This window comes from Nerophis lumbriciformis, linkage group LG18, assembly GCF_033978685.3.
Source record: "Nerophis lumbriciformis linkage group LG18, RoL_Nlum_v2.1, whole genome shotgun sequence".
Taxonomy (NCBI): Eukaryota; Metazoa; Chordata; class Actinopteri; order Syngnathiformes; family Syngnathidae; genus Nerophis; species Nerophis lumbriciformis.
Window position 1 is genome coordinate 3,597,501 of NC_084565.2, and position 15,633 is coordinate 3,613,133.

A 15,633-nucleotide genomic window follows, 5' to 3' on the forward strand; every position below is an offset into this window, starting at 1 on the left:
CGGGAGTGGCCGAGCGGTCGGCGACTCACGGGCTTGGCGCTGGTGAACGCCGCGCCGGAGAAGGCGTAGCGGTCCACCACCAGGGTGGTGCCTTGCTCCAGCCTGCTCTTCATGTGAGGCCTGCAGTGTGGAGACAAGTGCAGCTTTTTGGTTTTAATAGGACTACTTTGTGCTGCGCATGGATTCTCTACATGTACTCCAACGTACACCATTTCCCAGCGGTTGGCGGAGAAGAGCAGGTGCACCGTGTGGTCCTCCAGGTCACTTTTCTTCTCCAGGTAAGCACTGATCAGCTTCCCGATTGTCGTGGTTCTGTCTGGAAGAAAATACTTTTTATTTATCTGGAGGATTTCACCACAAACCAGCACGCCGATATTTAAAGTTAAAGAAGCAATGATTGTCACACACACACACACACACACACACACACACACACACTAGGTGTGGCGAAAGGATTCTCTGCATTTGACCCATCACCCTTGATCACACCCTGGGAGGTGAGGGGAGCAGTGAGCAGCAGCGGTGGCCACGCCCGGGAATCATTTTTTGGTGATTTAACCCCCAATTCCAACCCTTGATGCTGAGTGCCAAGCAGAGAAGTGATACTCAAAAAAGTTATCTTTATCTCCTCTGTATGTTTAGGCTTTTAGCTCAGTGCCTAGCAAATGTGCAGCCCTGGGGCCATTTGTGGCCCTCAGCAAAAGTTTTGTTGGCCTGCAACAGGTCAGTGGTGGAAAAAAAAACAGTACAAATGTCAGAAAAAAGACGAGAATAAGCTGAAAATTTGAAAAGTTTTTATTACAGGCGTGTCCCAAGTGCAGCCCTGGGGCCATTTGTGGCCCTCAGCAAAGGTTTTGTTGGCCCGCAACAGGTCGGTGGTGGAGAAAAAGGTAGAAATGTAAGAAAAAAGACAAGAATAGGCTGAAAATTTGAAAAGTTTTTATTACAGGCGTGTCCCAAGTGCGGCCCTGGGGCCATTTGTGGCCCTCAGCAAAAGTTTTGTTGGCCCGCAACAGGTCGGCGGTGTAAAAAACGGTAGAAATGTAAGAAAAAAAGATGATAATATGCTGAAAATGTTACGTTTTTATTACAGGCGTGTCCCAAGTGCAGCCCTGGGGCCATTTGTGGCCCTCAGCAAAAGTTTTGTTGGCCCGCAACAGTTCAGCGGTGGAAAAAAAACGGTAGAAATGTAAGAAAAAAGACGTTAAGTAATGAGAAATAGGCTGAAAATTTGAAGTTTTTTTTACAGGCGTGTCCCAAGTGCAGCCCTGGGGCCATTTGTGGCCCTCAGTTCAAGTTCTGTTGGCCCGCAACAGGTCAGTGGTGGAAAAAACGGTAGAAATGTAAGAAAAAAGACGTTAATTAATGAGAAATAGGCTGAAAATTTGAAGTTTTTATTACAGGCGTGTCCCAAGTGCAGCCCTGGGACCATTTGTGGCCCTCAGCAAAAGTTTTGTTGGCCCGCAACAGGTCGGTGGTGGAGAAAAAGGTAGAAATGTAAGAAAAAAGACAAGAATAGGCTGAAAATTTGAAAAGTTTTTATTACAGGCGTGTCCCAAGTGCGGCCCTGGGGCCATTTGTGGCCCTCAGCAAAAGTTTTGTTGGCCCGCAACAGGTCGGCGGTGTAAAAAACGGTAGAAATGTAAGAAAAAAAGATGATAATATGCTGAAAATGTTACGTTTTTATTACAGGCGTGTCCCAAGTGCAGCCCTGGGGCCATTTGTGGCCCTCAGCAAAAGTTTTGTTGGCCCGCAACAGTTCAGCGGTGGAAAAAAAACGGTAGAAATGTAAGAAAAAAGACGTTAAGTAATGAGAAATAGGCTGAAAATTTGAAGTTTTTTTTACAGGCGTGTCCCAAGTGCAGCCCTGGGGCCATTTGTGGCCCTCAGTTCAAGTTCTGTTGGCCCGCAACAGGTCAGTGGTGGAAAAAACGGTAGAAATGTAAGAAAAAAGACGTTAATTAATGAGAAATAGGCTGAAAATTTGAAGTTTTTATTACAGGCGTGTCCCAAGTGCAGCCCTGGGACCATTTGTGGCCCTCAGCAAAAGTTTTGTTGGCCCGCAACAGGTCGGTGGTGGAGAAAAAGGTAGAAATGTAAGAAAAAAGACGTTAAGTAATGAGAAATAGGCTGAAAATTTGAAGTTTGTTTTACAGGCGTGTCCCAAGTGCAGCCCTGGGGCCATTTGTGGCCCTCAGTTCAAGTTCTGTTGGCCCGCAACAGGTCTGCGGTGGAAAAAAACGGTAAAAATGTAAGAAAAAAGCCGAGAATAGGCTGAAAATTTGAAAAGTTTTTATTACAGGCTTGTCCCAAGTGCAGCCCTGGGGCCATTTGTGGCCCTCAGCAAAAGTTTTGTTGGCCCGCAACAGGTCGGTGGTGGAGAAAGAGGTAGAAATGTAAGAAAAAAGACGAGAATAGGCTGAAAATTTGAAAAGTTTTTATTACAGGCGTGTCGCAAGTGCAGCCCTGGGGCCATTTGTGGCCCTCAGTTCAAGTTCTGTTGGCCCGCAACAGGTCTGCGGTGGAAAAAAACGGTAAAAATGTAAGAAAAAAGCCGAGAATAGGCTGAAAATTTGAAAAGTTTTTATTACAGGCTTGTCCCAAGTGCAGCCCTGGGGCCATTTGTGGCCCTCAGTTCAAGTTCTGTTGGCCCGCAACAGGTCTGCCGTGGAAAAAAACGGTAAAAATGTAAGAAAAAAGCCGAGAATAGGCTGAAAATTTGAAAAGTTTTTATTACAGGCTTGTCCCAAGTGCAGCCCTGGGGCCATTTGTGGCCCTCAGCAAAAGTTTTGTTGGCCCGCGACAGGTCGGCGGTGGAAAAAACTGTAGAAATGTAAGAAAAAAAGACGTTGAGTAATGAGAAATAGGCTGAAAATTTGAAGTTTTTTTACAGGTGTGTCGCAAGTGCAGCCCTGGGGCCATTTGTGGCCCTCAGCAAAAGTTTTGTTGGCCCGCAACAGGTCGGTGGTGGAGAAAGAGGTAGAAATGTAAGAAAAAAGACGAGAATAGGCTGAAAATTTGAAAAGTTTTTATTACAGGCTTGTCCCAAGTGCAGCCCTGGGGCCATTTGTGGCCCTCAGTTCAAGTTCTGTTGGCCCGCAACAGGTCGGCGGTGGAAAAAAAACGGTAGAAATGTAAGAAAAAAGATGAGAATTTGTCCCTGAATTGCTCACACACTCCGGCAGATTCAAATTCTACCAATTTTTCCACCGCCGACCTGTTGCGGGCCAACACAATTTTTGCTGAGGGCCACAAATGGCCCCAGGACTGCACATGGGACACGCCTGTAATAAAAACTTCAAATTTTCAGCCTATTTCTCATTATTTAATGTCTTTTTTCTTACATTTCTACCATTTTTTTCCACCGCCGACCTGTTGCGGGCCAACACAATTTTTGCTGAGGGCCACAAATGGCCCCAGGGCTGCAATTGGGACACGCTTGTAACAAAAACTTCACATTTTCAGCCTATTCTCGTCTTTTTTCTTACATTTCTACCATTTTTTTCCACCGACCTGTTGCGGGCCAACAAAACTTTTGCTGAGGGCCACAAATGGCCCCAGGGCTGCACTTGGGACACACTTGTAACAAAAACTTCAAATTTTCAGCCTATTTCTCATTACTTAACGTCTTTTTTCTTACATTTCTACGGTTTTTTTCCACCGCCGACCTGTTGCAGGCCAACTAAACTTTTGCTGAGGGGCACAAATGGCCCCAGGGCTGCACTTGGGACAGAATTTTTCGTAAGGGTCCCCCCTTACGACATTTTAGCAAAACATTTTTTCCACAAAATATGCATTTTCTTCCATTTTTAGGTTGTCGGGACTCCTGATGACGTTTTGAGACAATTTATACAACTACAGCACCAGAAATGTGCTGCTGAAGCTAGTCCATTTTTTTTAATTTTTCGTCAGGGTCCCCCCTTACAACATTTTAGCAAAAAATGTTTTCCGTAAAACCTTTTTTTTCTTCCATTTTCAGGTTGTGTCGGGACTCCTGATGACGTTTTGAGACATTTTATACAACTACAGCACCAGAAATGTGCTGCTGAAGCTAGTCCGTTTTTTAAAATTTTTCGTGAGGGTCCCCCCTTACGACATTTTAGCAAAAAAATGTTTCCGTAAAATATGCATTTTCTTCCATTTTTAGGTTGTGTCGGGACTCCTGATGACGTTTTCAGACATTTTATACAACTACAGCACCAGAAATGTGCTGATGAAGCTGGTCCGTTTTTTTTAATTTTTCGTAAGGGTCCCTCCCCCCTTACGACATTTAAGCAAAAATTGTTTTCCGTAAAACCTTTTTTTTCTTCCATTTTTAGGTTGTGTCGGGACTCCTGATGACGTTTTGAGACATTTTATACAACTACAGCACCAGCAATGTGCTGCTGAAGCTAGTCCGTTTTTTAAATTTTTCGTAAGGGTCCCCCCTTACAACATTTTAGCAAAAAATGTTTTCCGTAAAACCTTTTTTTTCTTCCATTTTCAGGTTGTGTCGGGACTCCTGATGACGTTTTGAGACATTTTATACAACTACAGCACCAGAAATGTGCTGCTGAAGCTGGTCCGTTTTTTTTAATTTTTCGTAAGGGTCCCTCCCCCCTTACGACATTTAAGCAAAAATTGTTTTCCGTAAAACCTTTTTTTTCTTCCATTTTTAGGTTGTGTCGGGACTCCTGATGACGTTTTGAGACATTTTATACAACTACAGCACCAGCAATGTGCTGCTGAAGCTAGTCCGTTTTTTAAATTTTTCGTAAGGATCCCCCCTTACAACATTTTAGCAAAAAATGTTTTCCGTAAAACCTTTTTTTTCTTCCATTTTCAGGTTGTGTCGGGACTCCTGATGACGTTTTGAGACATTTTATACAACTACAGCACCAGAAATGTGCTGCTGAAGCTGGTCCGTTTTTTTTAATTTTTCGTAAGGGTCCCTCCCCCCTTACGACATTTAAGCAAAAATTGTTTTCCGTAAAACCTTTTTTTTCTTCCATTTTTAGGTTGTGTCGGGACTCCTGATGACGTTTTGAGACATTTTATACAACTACAGCACCAGAAATGTGCTGCTGAAGCTAGTCCGTTTTTAAAATTTTTCGTAAGGGTCCCCCCTTACAACATTTTAGCAAAAAATGTTTTCCGTAAAACCTTTTTTTTCTTCCATTTTCAGGTTGTGTCGGGACTCCTGATGACGTTTTGAGACATTTTATACAACTACAGCACCAGAAATATGCTGCTGAAGCTAGTCCGTTTTTTTGAATTTTTCGTAAGGATCCCCCCTCACGACATTTTAGCAACATTTGTTTTCTGTAAAATATGCATTTTCTTCCATTTTTAGGTTGTGTCGGGACTCCTGATGACGTTTTGACACATTTTATACAACTACAGCACAAGAAATGTGCTGCTGAAGCTAGTCTGTTATTTTTAATTTTTCGTAAGGGTCACCCCTTACGACATTTTAGCAAAAACATTTTTCTGTAAAATATGCATTTTCTTCCATTTTTAGGTTGTGTCGGGACTCCTGATGACGTTTTGACACATTTTATACAACTACAGCACAGGAAATGTGCTGCTGAAGCTAGTCTGTTATTTTTAATTTTTCGTAAGGGTCACCCCTTACGACATTTTAGCAAAAACATTTTTCTGTAAAATATGCATTTTCTTCCATTTTTAGGTTGTGTCGGGACTCCTGATGACGTTTTCAGACATTTTATACAACTACAGCACCAGAAATGTGCTGCTGAAGCTGGTCCGTTTTTTTTAATTTTTCGTAAGGGTCCCTCCCCCCTTACGACATTTAAGCAAAAATTGTTTTCCGTAAAACCTTTTTTTTCTTCCATTTTTAGGTTGTGTCGGGACTCCTGATGACGTTTTGAGACATTTTATACAACTACAGCACCAGAAATGTGCTGCTGAAGCTAGTCCGTTTTTAAAATTTTTCGTAAGGGTCCCCCCTTACAACATTTTAGCAAAAAATGTTTTCCGTAAAACCTTTTTTTTCTTCCATTTTCAGGTTGTGTCGGGACTCCTGATGACGTTTTGAGACATTTTATACAACTACAGCACAAGAAATGTGCTGCTGAAGCTAGTCCGTTTTTTTAAATTTTTCGTGAGGGTCCCCCCTTACGACATTTTTAGGTTTTCAGACATTTTATACAACTACAGCACCAGAAATGTGCTGATGAAGCTGGTCCGTTTTTTTTTATTTTTCGTAAGGGTCCCTCCCCCCTTACGACATTTAAGCAAATTTTTTTTTCCGCAAAACCTTTTTTTTCTTCCATTTTTAGGTTGTGTCGGGACTCCTGATGACGTTTTGAGACATTTTATACAACTACAGCACCAGAAATATGCTGCTGAAGCTAGTCCGTTTTTTTGAATTTTTCGTAAGGATCCCCCCTCACGACATTTTAGCAACATTTGTTTTCTGTAAAATATGCATTTTCTTCCATTTTTAGGTTGTGTCGGGACTCCTGATGACGTTTTGACACATTTTATACAACTACAGCACAAGAAATGTGCTGCTGAAGCTAGTCTGTTATTTTTAATTTTTCGTAAGGGTCACCCCTTACGACATTTTAGCAAAAACATTTTTCTGTAAAATATGCATTTTCTTCCATTTTTAGGTTGTGTCGGGACTCCTGATGACGTTTTGACACATTTTATACAACTACAGCACAGGAAATGTGCTGCTGAAGCTAGTCTGTTATTTTAAATTTTTCGTAAGGGTCACCCCTTACGACATTTTAGCAAAAACATTTTTCTGTAAAATATGCATTTTCTTCCATTTTTAGGTTGTGTCGGGACTCCTGATGACGTTTTGAGACATTTTATACAACTACAGCACCAGCAATGTGCTGCTGAAGCTAGTCCGTTTTTTAAATTTTTCGTAAGGGTCCCCCCTTACAACATTTTAGCAAAAAATGTTTTCCGTAAAACCTTTTTTTTCTTCCATTTTCAGGTTGTGTCGGGACTCCTGATGACGTTTTGAGACATTTTATACAACTACAGCACCAGAAATGTGCTGCTGAAGCTAGTCCGTTTTTTAAAATTTTTCGTGAGGGTCCCCCCTTACGACATTTTAGCAAAAAAAATTTTCCGTAAAATATGCATTTTCTTCCATTTTTAGGTTGTGTCGGGACTCCTGATGACGTTTTGAGACATTTTATACAACTACAGCACCAGAAATGTGCTGCTGAAGCTAGTCCGTTTTTTAAAATTTTTCGTGAGGGTCCCCCCTTACGACATTTTAGCAAAACATTTTTTCCGTAAAATATGCATTTTCTTCCATTTTTAGGTTGTGTCGGGACTCCTGATGACGTTTTCAGACATTTTATACAACTACAGCACCAGAAATGTGCTGATGAAGCTGGTCCGTTTTTTTTAATTTTTCGTAAGGGTCCCTCCCCCCTTACGACATTTAAGCAAAAATTGTTTTCCGTAAAACCTTTTTTTTCTTCCATTTTTAGGTTGTGTCGGGACTCCTGATGACGTTTTGAGACATTTTATACAACTACAGCACCAGCAATGTGCTGCTGAAGCTAGTCCGTTTTTTAAATTTTTCGTAAGGGTCCCCCCTTACAACATTTTAGCAAAAAATGTTTTCCGTAAAACCTTTTTTTTCTTCCATTTTCAGGTTGTGTCGGGACTCCTGATGACGTTTTGAGACATTTTATACAACTACAGCACCAGAAATGTGCTGCTGAAGCTGGTCCGTTTTTTTTAATTTTTCGTAAGGGTCCCTCCCCCCTTACGACATTTAAGCAAAAATTGTTTTCCGTAAAACCTTTTTTTTCTTCCATTTTTAGGTTGTGTCGGGACTCCTGATGACGTTTTGAGACATTTTATACAACTACAGCACCAGAAATGTGCTGCTGAAGCTAGTCCGTTTTTTAAATTTTTCGTAAGGGTCCCCCCTTACAACATTTTAGCAAAAAATGTTTTCCGTAAAACCTTTTTTTTCTTCCATTTTCAGGTTGTGTCGGGACTCCTGATGACGTTTTGAGACATTTTATACAACTACAGCACCAGAAATGTGCTGCTGAAGCTAGTCCGTTTTTTTAAATTTTTCGTGAGGGTCCCCCCTTACGACATTTTTAGGTTTTCAGACATTTTATACAACTACAGCACCAGAAATGTGCTGATGAAGCTGGTCCGTTTTTTTTTATTTTTCGTAAGGGTCCCTCCCCCCTTACGACATTTAAGCAAATTTTTTTTTCCGTAAAACCTTTTTTTTCTTCCATTTTTAGGTTGTGTCGGGACTCCTGATGACGTTTTGAGACATTTTATACAACTACAGCACCAGAAATATGCTGCTGAAGCTAGTCCGTTTTTTTGAATTTTTCGTAAGGATCCCCCCTCACGACATTTTAGCAACATTTGTTTTCTGTAAAATATGCATTTTCTTCCATTTTTAGGTTGTGTCGGGACTCCTGATGACGTTTTGACACATTTTATACAACTACAGCACAAGAAATGTGCTGCTGAAGCTAGTCTGTTATTTTTAATTTTTCGTAAGGGTCACCCCTTACGACATTTTAGCAAAAACATTTTTCTGTAAAATATGCATTTTCTTCCATTTTTAGGTTGTGTCGGGACTCCTGATGACGTTTTGACACATTTTATACAACTACAGCACAGGAAATGTGCTGCTGAAGCTAGTCTGTTATTTTTAATTTTTCGTAAGGGTCACCCCTTACGACATTTTAGCAAAAACATTTTTCTGTAAAATATGCATTTTCTTCCATTTTTAGGTTGTGTCGGGACTCCTGATGACGTTTTCAGACATTTTATACAACTACAGCACCAGAAATGTGCTGCTGAAGCTAGTCCATTTTTTTGAATTTTTCGTAAAGGTCCCCCCTTACGATATTTTAGCAAAAACATTTTTCCGTAAAACCTTTTTTTTCAGGTTTTGTCGGGATTCCTGATAACGTTTTGAGACATTTTATACAACTACAGCACCAGAAATGTGCTATTGAAGCTAGTCCGTTTTTTTGAATTTTTCGTGAGGGTCCCCCCTTACGACATTTTAGCAAAACATTTTTTCTGTAAAATATGCATTTTCTTACATTTTTAGGTTGTGTCCGGACTCCTGATGACGTTTTGAGACATTTTATACAACTACAGCACCAGAAACGGACTTGCTTCAGCAGCACGTTTTTTTGAATTTTTCGTAATGGTCCCCCCTTAAGGCTTTTTAGAAAAACATTTTTTCTGTAAAATATGCATTTTCTTCCATTTTTAGGTTGTGTCCGGACTCCTGATGACGTTTTGAGACATTTTATACAACTACAGCACCAGCAATGTGCTGCTGAAGCTAGTCCGTTTTTTAAATTTTTCGTAAGGGTCCCCCCTTACAACATTTTAGCAAAAAATGTTTTCCGTAAAACCTTTTTTTTCTTCCATTTTCAGGTTGTGTCGGGACTCCTGATGACGTTTTGAGACATTTTATACAACTACAGCACCAGAAATGTGCTGCTGAAGCTAGTCCGTTTTTTAAAATTTTTCGTGAGGGTCCCCCCTTACGACATTTTAGCAAAAAAATTTTTCCGTAAAATATGCATTTTCTTCCATTTTTAGGTTGTGTCGGGACTCCTGATGACGTTTTGAGACATTTTATACAACTACAGCACCAGAAATGTGCTGCTGAAGCTAGTCCGTTTTTTAAAATTTTTCGTGAGGGTCCCCCCTTACGACATTTTAGCAAAAAAATTTTTCCGTAAAATATGCATTTTCTTCCATTTTTAGGTTGTGTCGGGACTCCTGATGACGTTTTCAGACATTTTATACAACTACAGCACCAGAAATGTGCTGATGAAGCTGGTCCGTTTTTTTTAATTTTTCGTAAGGGTCCCTCCCCCCTTACGACATTTAAGCAAAAATTGTTTTCCGTAAAACCTTTTTTTTCTTCCATTTTTAGGTTGTGTCGGGACTCCTGATGACGTTTTGAGACATTTTATACAACTACAGCACCAGCAATGTGCTGCTGAAGCTAGTCCGTTTTTTAAATTTTTCGTAAGGGTCCCCCCTTACAACATTTTAGCAAAAAATGTTTTCCGTAAAACCTTTTTTTTCTTCCATTTTCAGGTTGTGTCGGGACTCCTGATGACGTTTTGAGACATTTTATACAACTACAGCACCAGAAATGTGCTGCTGAAGCTGGTCCGTTTTTTTTAATTTTTCGTAAGGGTCCCTCCCCCCTTACGACATTTAAGCAAAAATTGTTTTCCGTAAAACCTTTTTTTTCTTCCATTTTTAGGTTGTGTCGGGACTCCTGATGACGTTTTGAGACATTTTATACAACTACAGCACCAGAAATGTGCTGCTGAAGCTAGTCCGTTTTTTAAATTTTTCGTAAGGGTCCCCCCTTACAACATTTTAGCAAAAAATGTTTTCCGTAAAACCTTTTTTTTCTTCCATTTTCAGGTTGTGTCGGGACTCCTGATGACGTTTTGAGACATTTTATACAACTACAGCACCAGAAATGTGCTGCTGAAGCTAGTCCGTTTTTTTAAATTTTTCGTGAGGGTCCCCCCTTACGACATTTTTAGGTTTTCAGACATTTTATACAACTACAGCACCAGAAATGTGCTGATGAAGCTGGTCCGTTTTTTTTTATTTTTCGTAAGGGTCCCTCCCCCCTTACGACATTTAAGCAAATTTTTTTTTCCGTAAAACCTTTTTTTTCTTCCATTTTTAGGTTGTGTCGGGACTCCTGATGACGTTTTGAGACATTTTATACAACTACAGCACCAGAAATGTGCTGCTGAAGCTAGTCCGTTTTTTTGAATTTTTCGTAAGGATCCCCCCTCACGACATTTTAGCAACATTTGTTTTCTGTAAAATATGCATTTTCTTCCATTTTTAGGTTGTGTCGGGACTCCTGATGACGTTTTGACACATTTTATACAACTACAGCACAAGAAATGTGCTGCTGAAGCTAGTCTGTTATTTTTAATTTTTCGTAAGGGTCACCCCTTACGACATTTTAGCAAAAACATTTTTCTGTAAAATATGCATTTTCTTCCATTTTTAGGTTGTGTCGGGACTCCTGATGACGTTTTGACACATTTTATACAACTACAGCACAAGAAATGTGCTGCTGAAGCTAGTCTGTTATTTTTAATTTTTCGTAAGGGTCACCCCTTACGACATTTTAGCAAAAACATTTTTCTGTAAAATATGCATTTTCTTCCATTTTTAGGTTGTGTCGGGACTCCTGATGACGTTTTGACACATTTTATACAACTACAGCACAGGAAATGTGCTGCTGAAGCTAGTCTGTTATTTTAAATTTTTCGTAAGGGTCACCCCTTACGACATTTTAGCAAAAACATTTTTCTGTAAAATATGCATTTTCTTCCATTTTTAGGTTGTGTCGGGACTCCTGATGACGTTTTGAGACATTTTATACAACTACAGCACCAGCAATGTGCTGCTGAAGCTAGTCCGTTTTTTAAATTTTTCGTAAGGGTCCCCCCTTACAACATTTTAGCAAAAAATGTTTTCCGTAAAACCTTTTTTTTCTTCCATTTTCAGGTTGTGTCGGGACTCCTGATGACGTTTTGAGACATTTTATACAACTACAGCACCAGAAATGTGCTGCTGAAGCTAGTCCGTTTTTTAAAATTTTTCGTGAGGGTCCCCCCTTACGACATTTTAGCAAAAAAATTTTTCCGTAAAATATGCATTTTCTTCCATTTTTAGGTTGTGTCGGGACTCCTGATGACGTTTTGAGACATTTTATACAACTACAGCACCAGAAATGTGCTGCTGAAGCTAGTCCGTTTTTTAAAATTTTTCGTGAGGGTCCCCCCTTACGACATTTTAGCAAAAAAATTTTTCCGTAAAATATGCATTTTCTTCCATTTTTAGGTTGTGTCGGGACTCCTGATGACGTTTTCAGACATTTTATACAACTACAGCACCAGAAATGTGCTGATGAAGCTGGTCCGTTTTTTTTAATTTTTCGTAAGGGTCCCTCCCCCCTTACGACATTTAAGCAAAAATTGTTTTCCGTAAAACCTTTTTTTTCTTCCATTTTTAGGTTGTGTCGGGACTCCTGATGACGTTTTGAGACATTTTATACAACTACAGCACCAGCAATGTGCTGCTGAAGCTAGTCCGTTTTTTAAATTTTTCGTAAGGGTCCCCCCTTACAACATTTTAGCAAAAAATGTTTTCCGTAAAACCTTTTTTTTCTTCCATTTTCAGGTTGTGTCGGGACTCCTGATGACGTTTTGAGACATTTTATACAACTACAGCACCAGAAATGTGCTGCTGAAGCTGGTCCGTTTTTTTTAATTTTTCGTAAGGGTCCCTCCCCCCTTACGACATTTAAGCAAAAATTGTTTTCCGTAAAACCTTTTTTTTCTTCCATTTTTAGGTTGTGTCGGGACTCCTGATGACGTTTTGAGACATTTTATACAACTACAGCACCAGAAATGTGCTGCTGAAGCTAGTCCGTTTTTTAAATTTTTCGTAAGGGTCCCCCCTTACAACATTTTAGCAAAAAATGTTTTCCGTAAAACCTTTTTTTTCTTCCATTTTCAGGTTGTGTCGGGACTCCTGATGACGTTTTGAGACATTTTATACAACTACAGCACCAGAAATGTGCTGCTGAAGCTAGTCCGTTTTTTTAAATTTTTCGTGAGGGTCCCCCCTTACGACATTTTTAGGTTTTCAGACATTTTATACAACTACAGCACCAGAAATGTGCTGATGAAGCTGGTCCGTTTTTTTTTATTTTTCGTAAGGGTCCCTCCCCCCTTACGACATTTAAGCAAATTTTTTTTTCCGTAAAACCTTTTTTTTCTTCCATTTTTAGGTTGTGTCGGGACTCCTGATGACGTTTTGAGACATTTTATACAACTACAGCACCAGAAATATGCTGCTGAAGCTAGTCCGTTTTTTTGAATTTTTCGTAAGGATCCCCCCTCACGACATTTTAGCAACATTTGTTTTCTGTAAAATATGCATTTTCTTCCATTTTTAGGTTGTGTCGGGACTCCTGATGACGTTTTGACACATTTTATACAACTACAGCACAAGAAATGTGCTGCTGAAGCTAGTCTGTTATTTTTAATTTTTCGTAAGGGTCACCCCTTACGACATTTTAGCAAAAACATTTTTCTGTAAAATATGCATTTTCTTCCATTTTTAGGTTGTGTCGGGACTCCTGATGACGTTTTGACACATTTTATACAACTACAGCACAGGAAATGTGCTGCTGAAGCTAGTCTGTTATTTTTAATTTTTCGTAAGGGTCACCCCTTACGACATTTTAGCAAAAACATTTTTCTGTAAAATATGCATTTTCTTCCATTTTTAGGTTGTGTCGGGACTCCTGATGACGTTTTCAGACATTTTATACAACTACAGCACCAGAAATGTGCTGCTGAAGCTAGTCCATTTTTTTGAATTTTTCGTAAAGGTCCCCCCTTACGATATTTTAGCAAAAACATTTTTCCGTAAAACCTTTTTTTTCAGGTTTTGTCGGGATTCCTGATAACGTTTTGAGACATTTTATACAACTACAGCACCAGAAATGTGCTATTGAAGCTAGTCCGTTTTTTTGAATTTTTCGTGAGGGTCCCCCCTTACGACATTTTAGCAAAACATTTTTTCTGTAAAATATGCATTTTCTTACATTTTTAGGTTGTGTCCGGACTCCTGATGACGTTTTGAGACATTTTATACAACTACAGCACCAGAAACGGACTTGCTTCAGCAGCACGTTTTTTTGAATTTTTCGTAATGGTCCCCCCTTAAGGCTTTTTAGAAAAACATTTTTTCTGTAAAATATGCATTTTCTTCCATTTTTAGGTTGTGTCCGGACTCCTGATGACGTTTTGAGACATTTTATACAACTACAGCACCAGCAATGTGCTGCTGAAGCTAGTCCGTTTTTTAAATTTTTCGTAAGGGTCCCCCCTTACAACATTTTAGCAAAAAATGTTTTCCGTAAAACCTTTTTTTTCTTCCATTTTCAGGTTGTGTCGGGACTCCTGATGACGTTTTGAGACATTTTATACAACTACAGCACCAGAAATGTGCTGCTGAAGCTAGTCCGTTTTTTAAAATTTTTCGTGAGGGTCCCCCCTTACGACATTTTAGCAAAAAAATTTTTCCGTAAAATATGCATTTTCTTCCATTTTTAGGTTGTGTCGGGACTCCTGATGACGTTTTGAGACATTTTATACAACTACAGCACCAGAAATGTGCTGCTGAAGCTAGTCCGTTTTTTAAAATTTTTCATGAGGGTCCCCCCTTACGACATTTTAGCAAAAAAATTTTTCCGTAAAATATGCATTTTCTTCCATTTTTAGGTTGTGTCGGGACTCCTGATGACGTTTTCAGACATTTTATACAACTACAGCACCAGAAATGTGCTGATGAAGCTGGTCCGTTTTTTTTAATTTTTCGTAAGGGTCCCTCCCCCCTTACGACATTTAAGCAAAAATTGTTTTCCGTAAAACCTTTTTTTTCTTCCATTTTTAGGTTGTGTCGGGACTCCTGATGACGTTTTGAGACATTTTATACAACTACAGCACCAGCAATGTGCTGCTGAAGCTAGTCCGTTTTTTAAATTTTTCGTAAGGGTCCCCCCTTACAACATTTTAGCAAAAAATGTTTTCCGTAAAACCTTTTTTTTCTTCCATTTTCAGGTTGTGTCGGGACTCCTGATGACGTTTTGAGACATTTTATACAACTACAGCACCAGAAATGTGCTGCTGAAGCTGGTCCGTTTTTTTTAATTTTTCGTAAGGGTCCCTCCCCCCTTACGACATTTAAGCAAAAATTGTTTTCCGTAAAACCTTTTTTTTCTTCCATTTTTAGGTTGTGTCGGGACTCCTGATGACGTTTTGAGACATTTTATACAACTACAGCACCAGAAATGTGCTGCTGAAGCTAGTCCGTTTTTTAAATTTTTCGTAAGGGTCCCCCCTTACAACATTTTAGCAAAAAATGTTTTCCGTAAAACCTTTTTTTTCTTCCATTTTCAGGTTGTGTCGGGACTCCTGATGACGTTTTGAGACATTTTATACAACTACAGCACCAGAAATGTGCTGCTGAAGCTAGTCCGTTTTTTTAAATTTTTCGTGAGGGTCCCCCCTTACGACATTTTTAGGTTTTCAGACATTTTATACAACTACAGCACCAGAAATGTGCTGATGAAGCTGGTCCGTTTTTTTTTATTTTTCGTAAGGGTCCCTCCCCCCTTACGACATTTAAGCAAATTTTTTTTTCCGTAAAACCTTTTTTTTCTTCCATTTTTAGGTTGTGTCGGGACTCCTGATGACGTTTTGAGACATTTTATACAACTACAGCACCAGAAATGTGCTGCTGAAGCTAGTCCGTTTTTTTGAATTTTTCGTAAGGATCCCCCCTCACGACATTTTAGCAACATTTGTTTTCTGTAAAATATGCATTTTCTTCCATTTTTAGGTTGTGTCGGGACTCCTGATGACGTTTTGACACATTTTATACAACTACAGCACAAGAAATGTGCTGCTGAAGCTAGTCTGTTATTTTTAATTTTTCGTAAGGGTCACCCCTTACGACATTTTAGCAAAAACATTTTTCTGTAAAATATGCATTTTCTTCCATTTTTAGGTTGTGTCGGGACTCCTGATGACG

General features: G+C 39.5%; 1 protein-coding gene across 2 annotated transcripts in view; it reads right to left on the bottom strand.

Annotated features, from left to right (window-relative positions):
- The window catches only part of dtymk (deoxythymidylate kinase (thymidylate kinase)), a 53,127-nt gene that overhangs the window by 506 nt on the left and 36,988 nt on the right, over positions 1-15,633 (bottom strand). Inside the window, exons 2-3 of one of the 2 annotated variants that reach the window (XM_061978520.2) lie at positions 208-316; positions 30-120 (exon numbers count right to left, since the gene is read on the bottom strand). In XM_061978520.2, coding sequence (XP_061834504.1) covers positions 30-120; positions 208-316 — 200 coding nt within the window. Of the gene's footprint in view, positions 1-29; positions 317-15,633 lie in introns of both variants that reach the window. The other variant, XM_061978519.2, reaches the window with a different exon arrangement.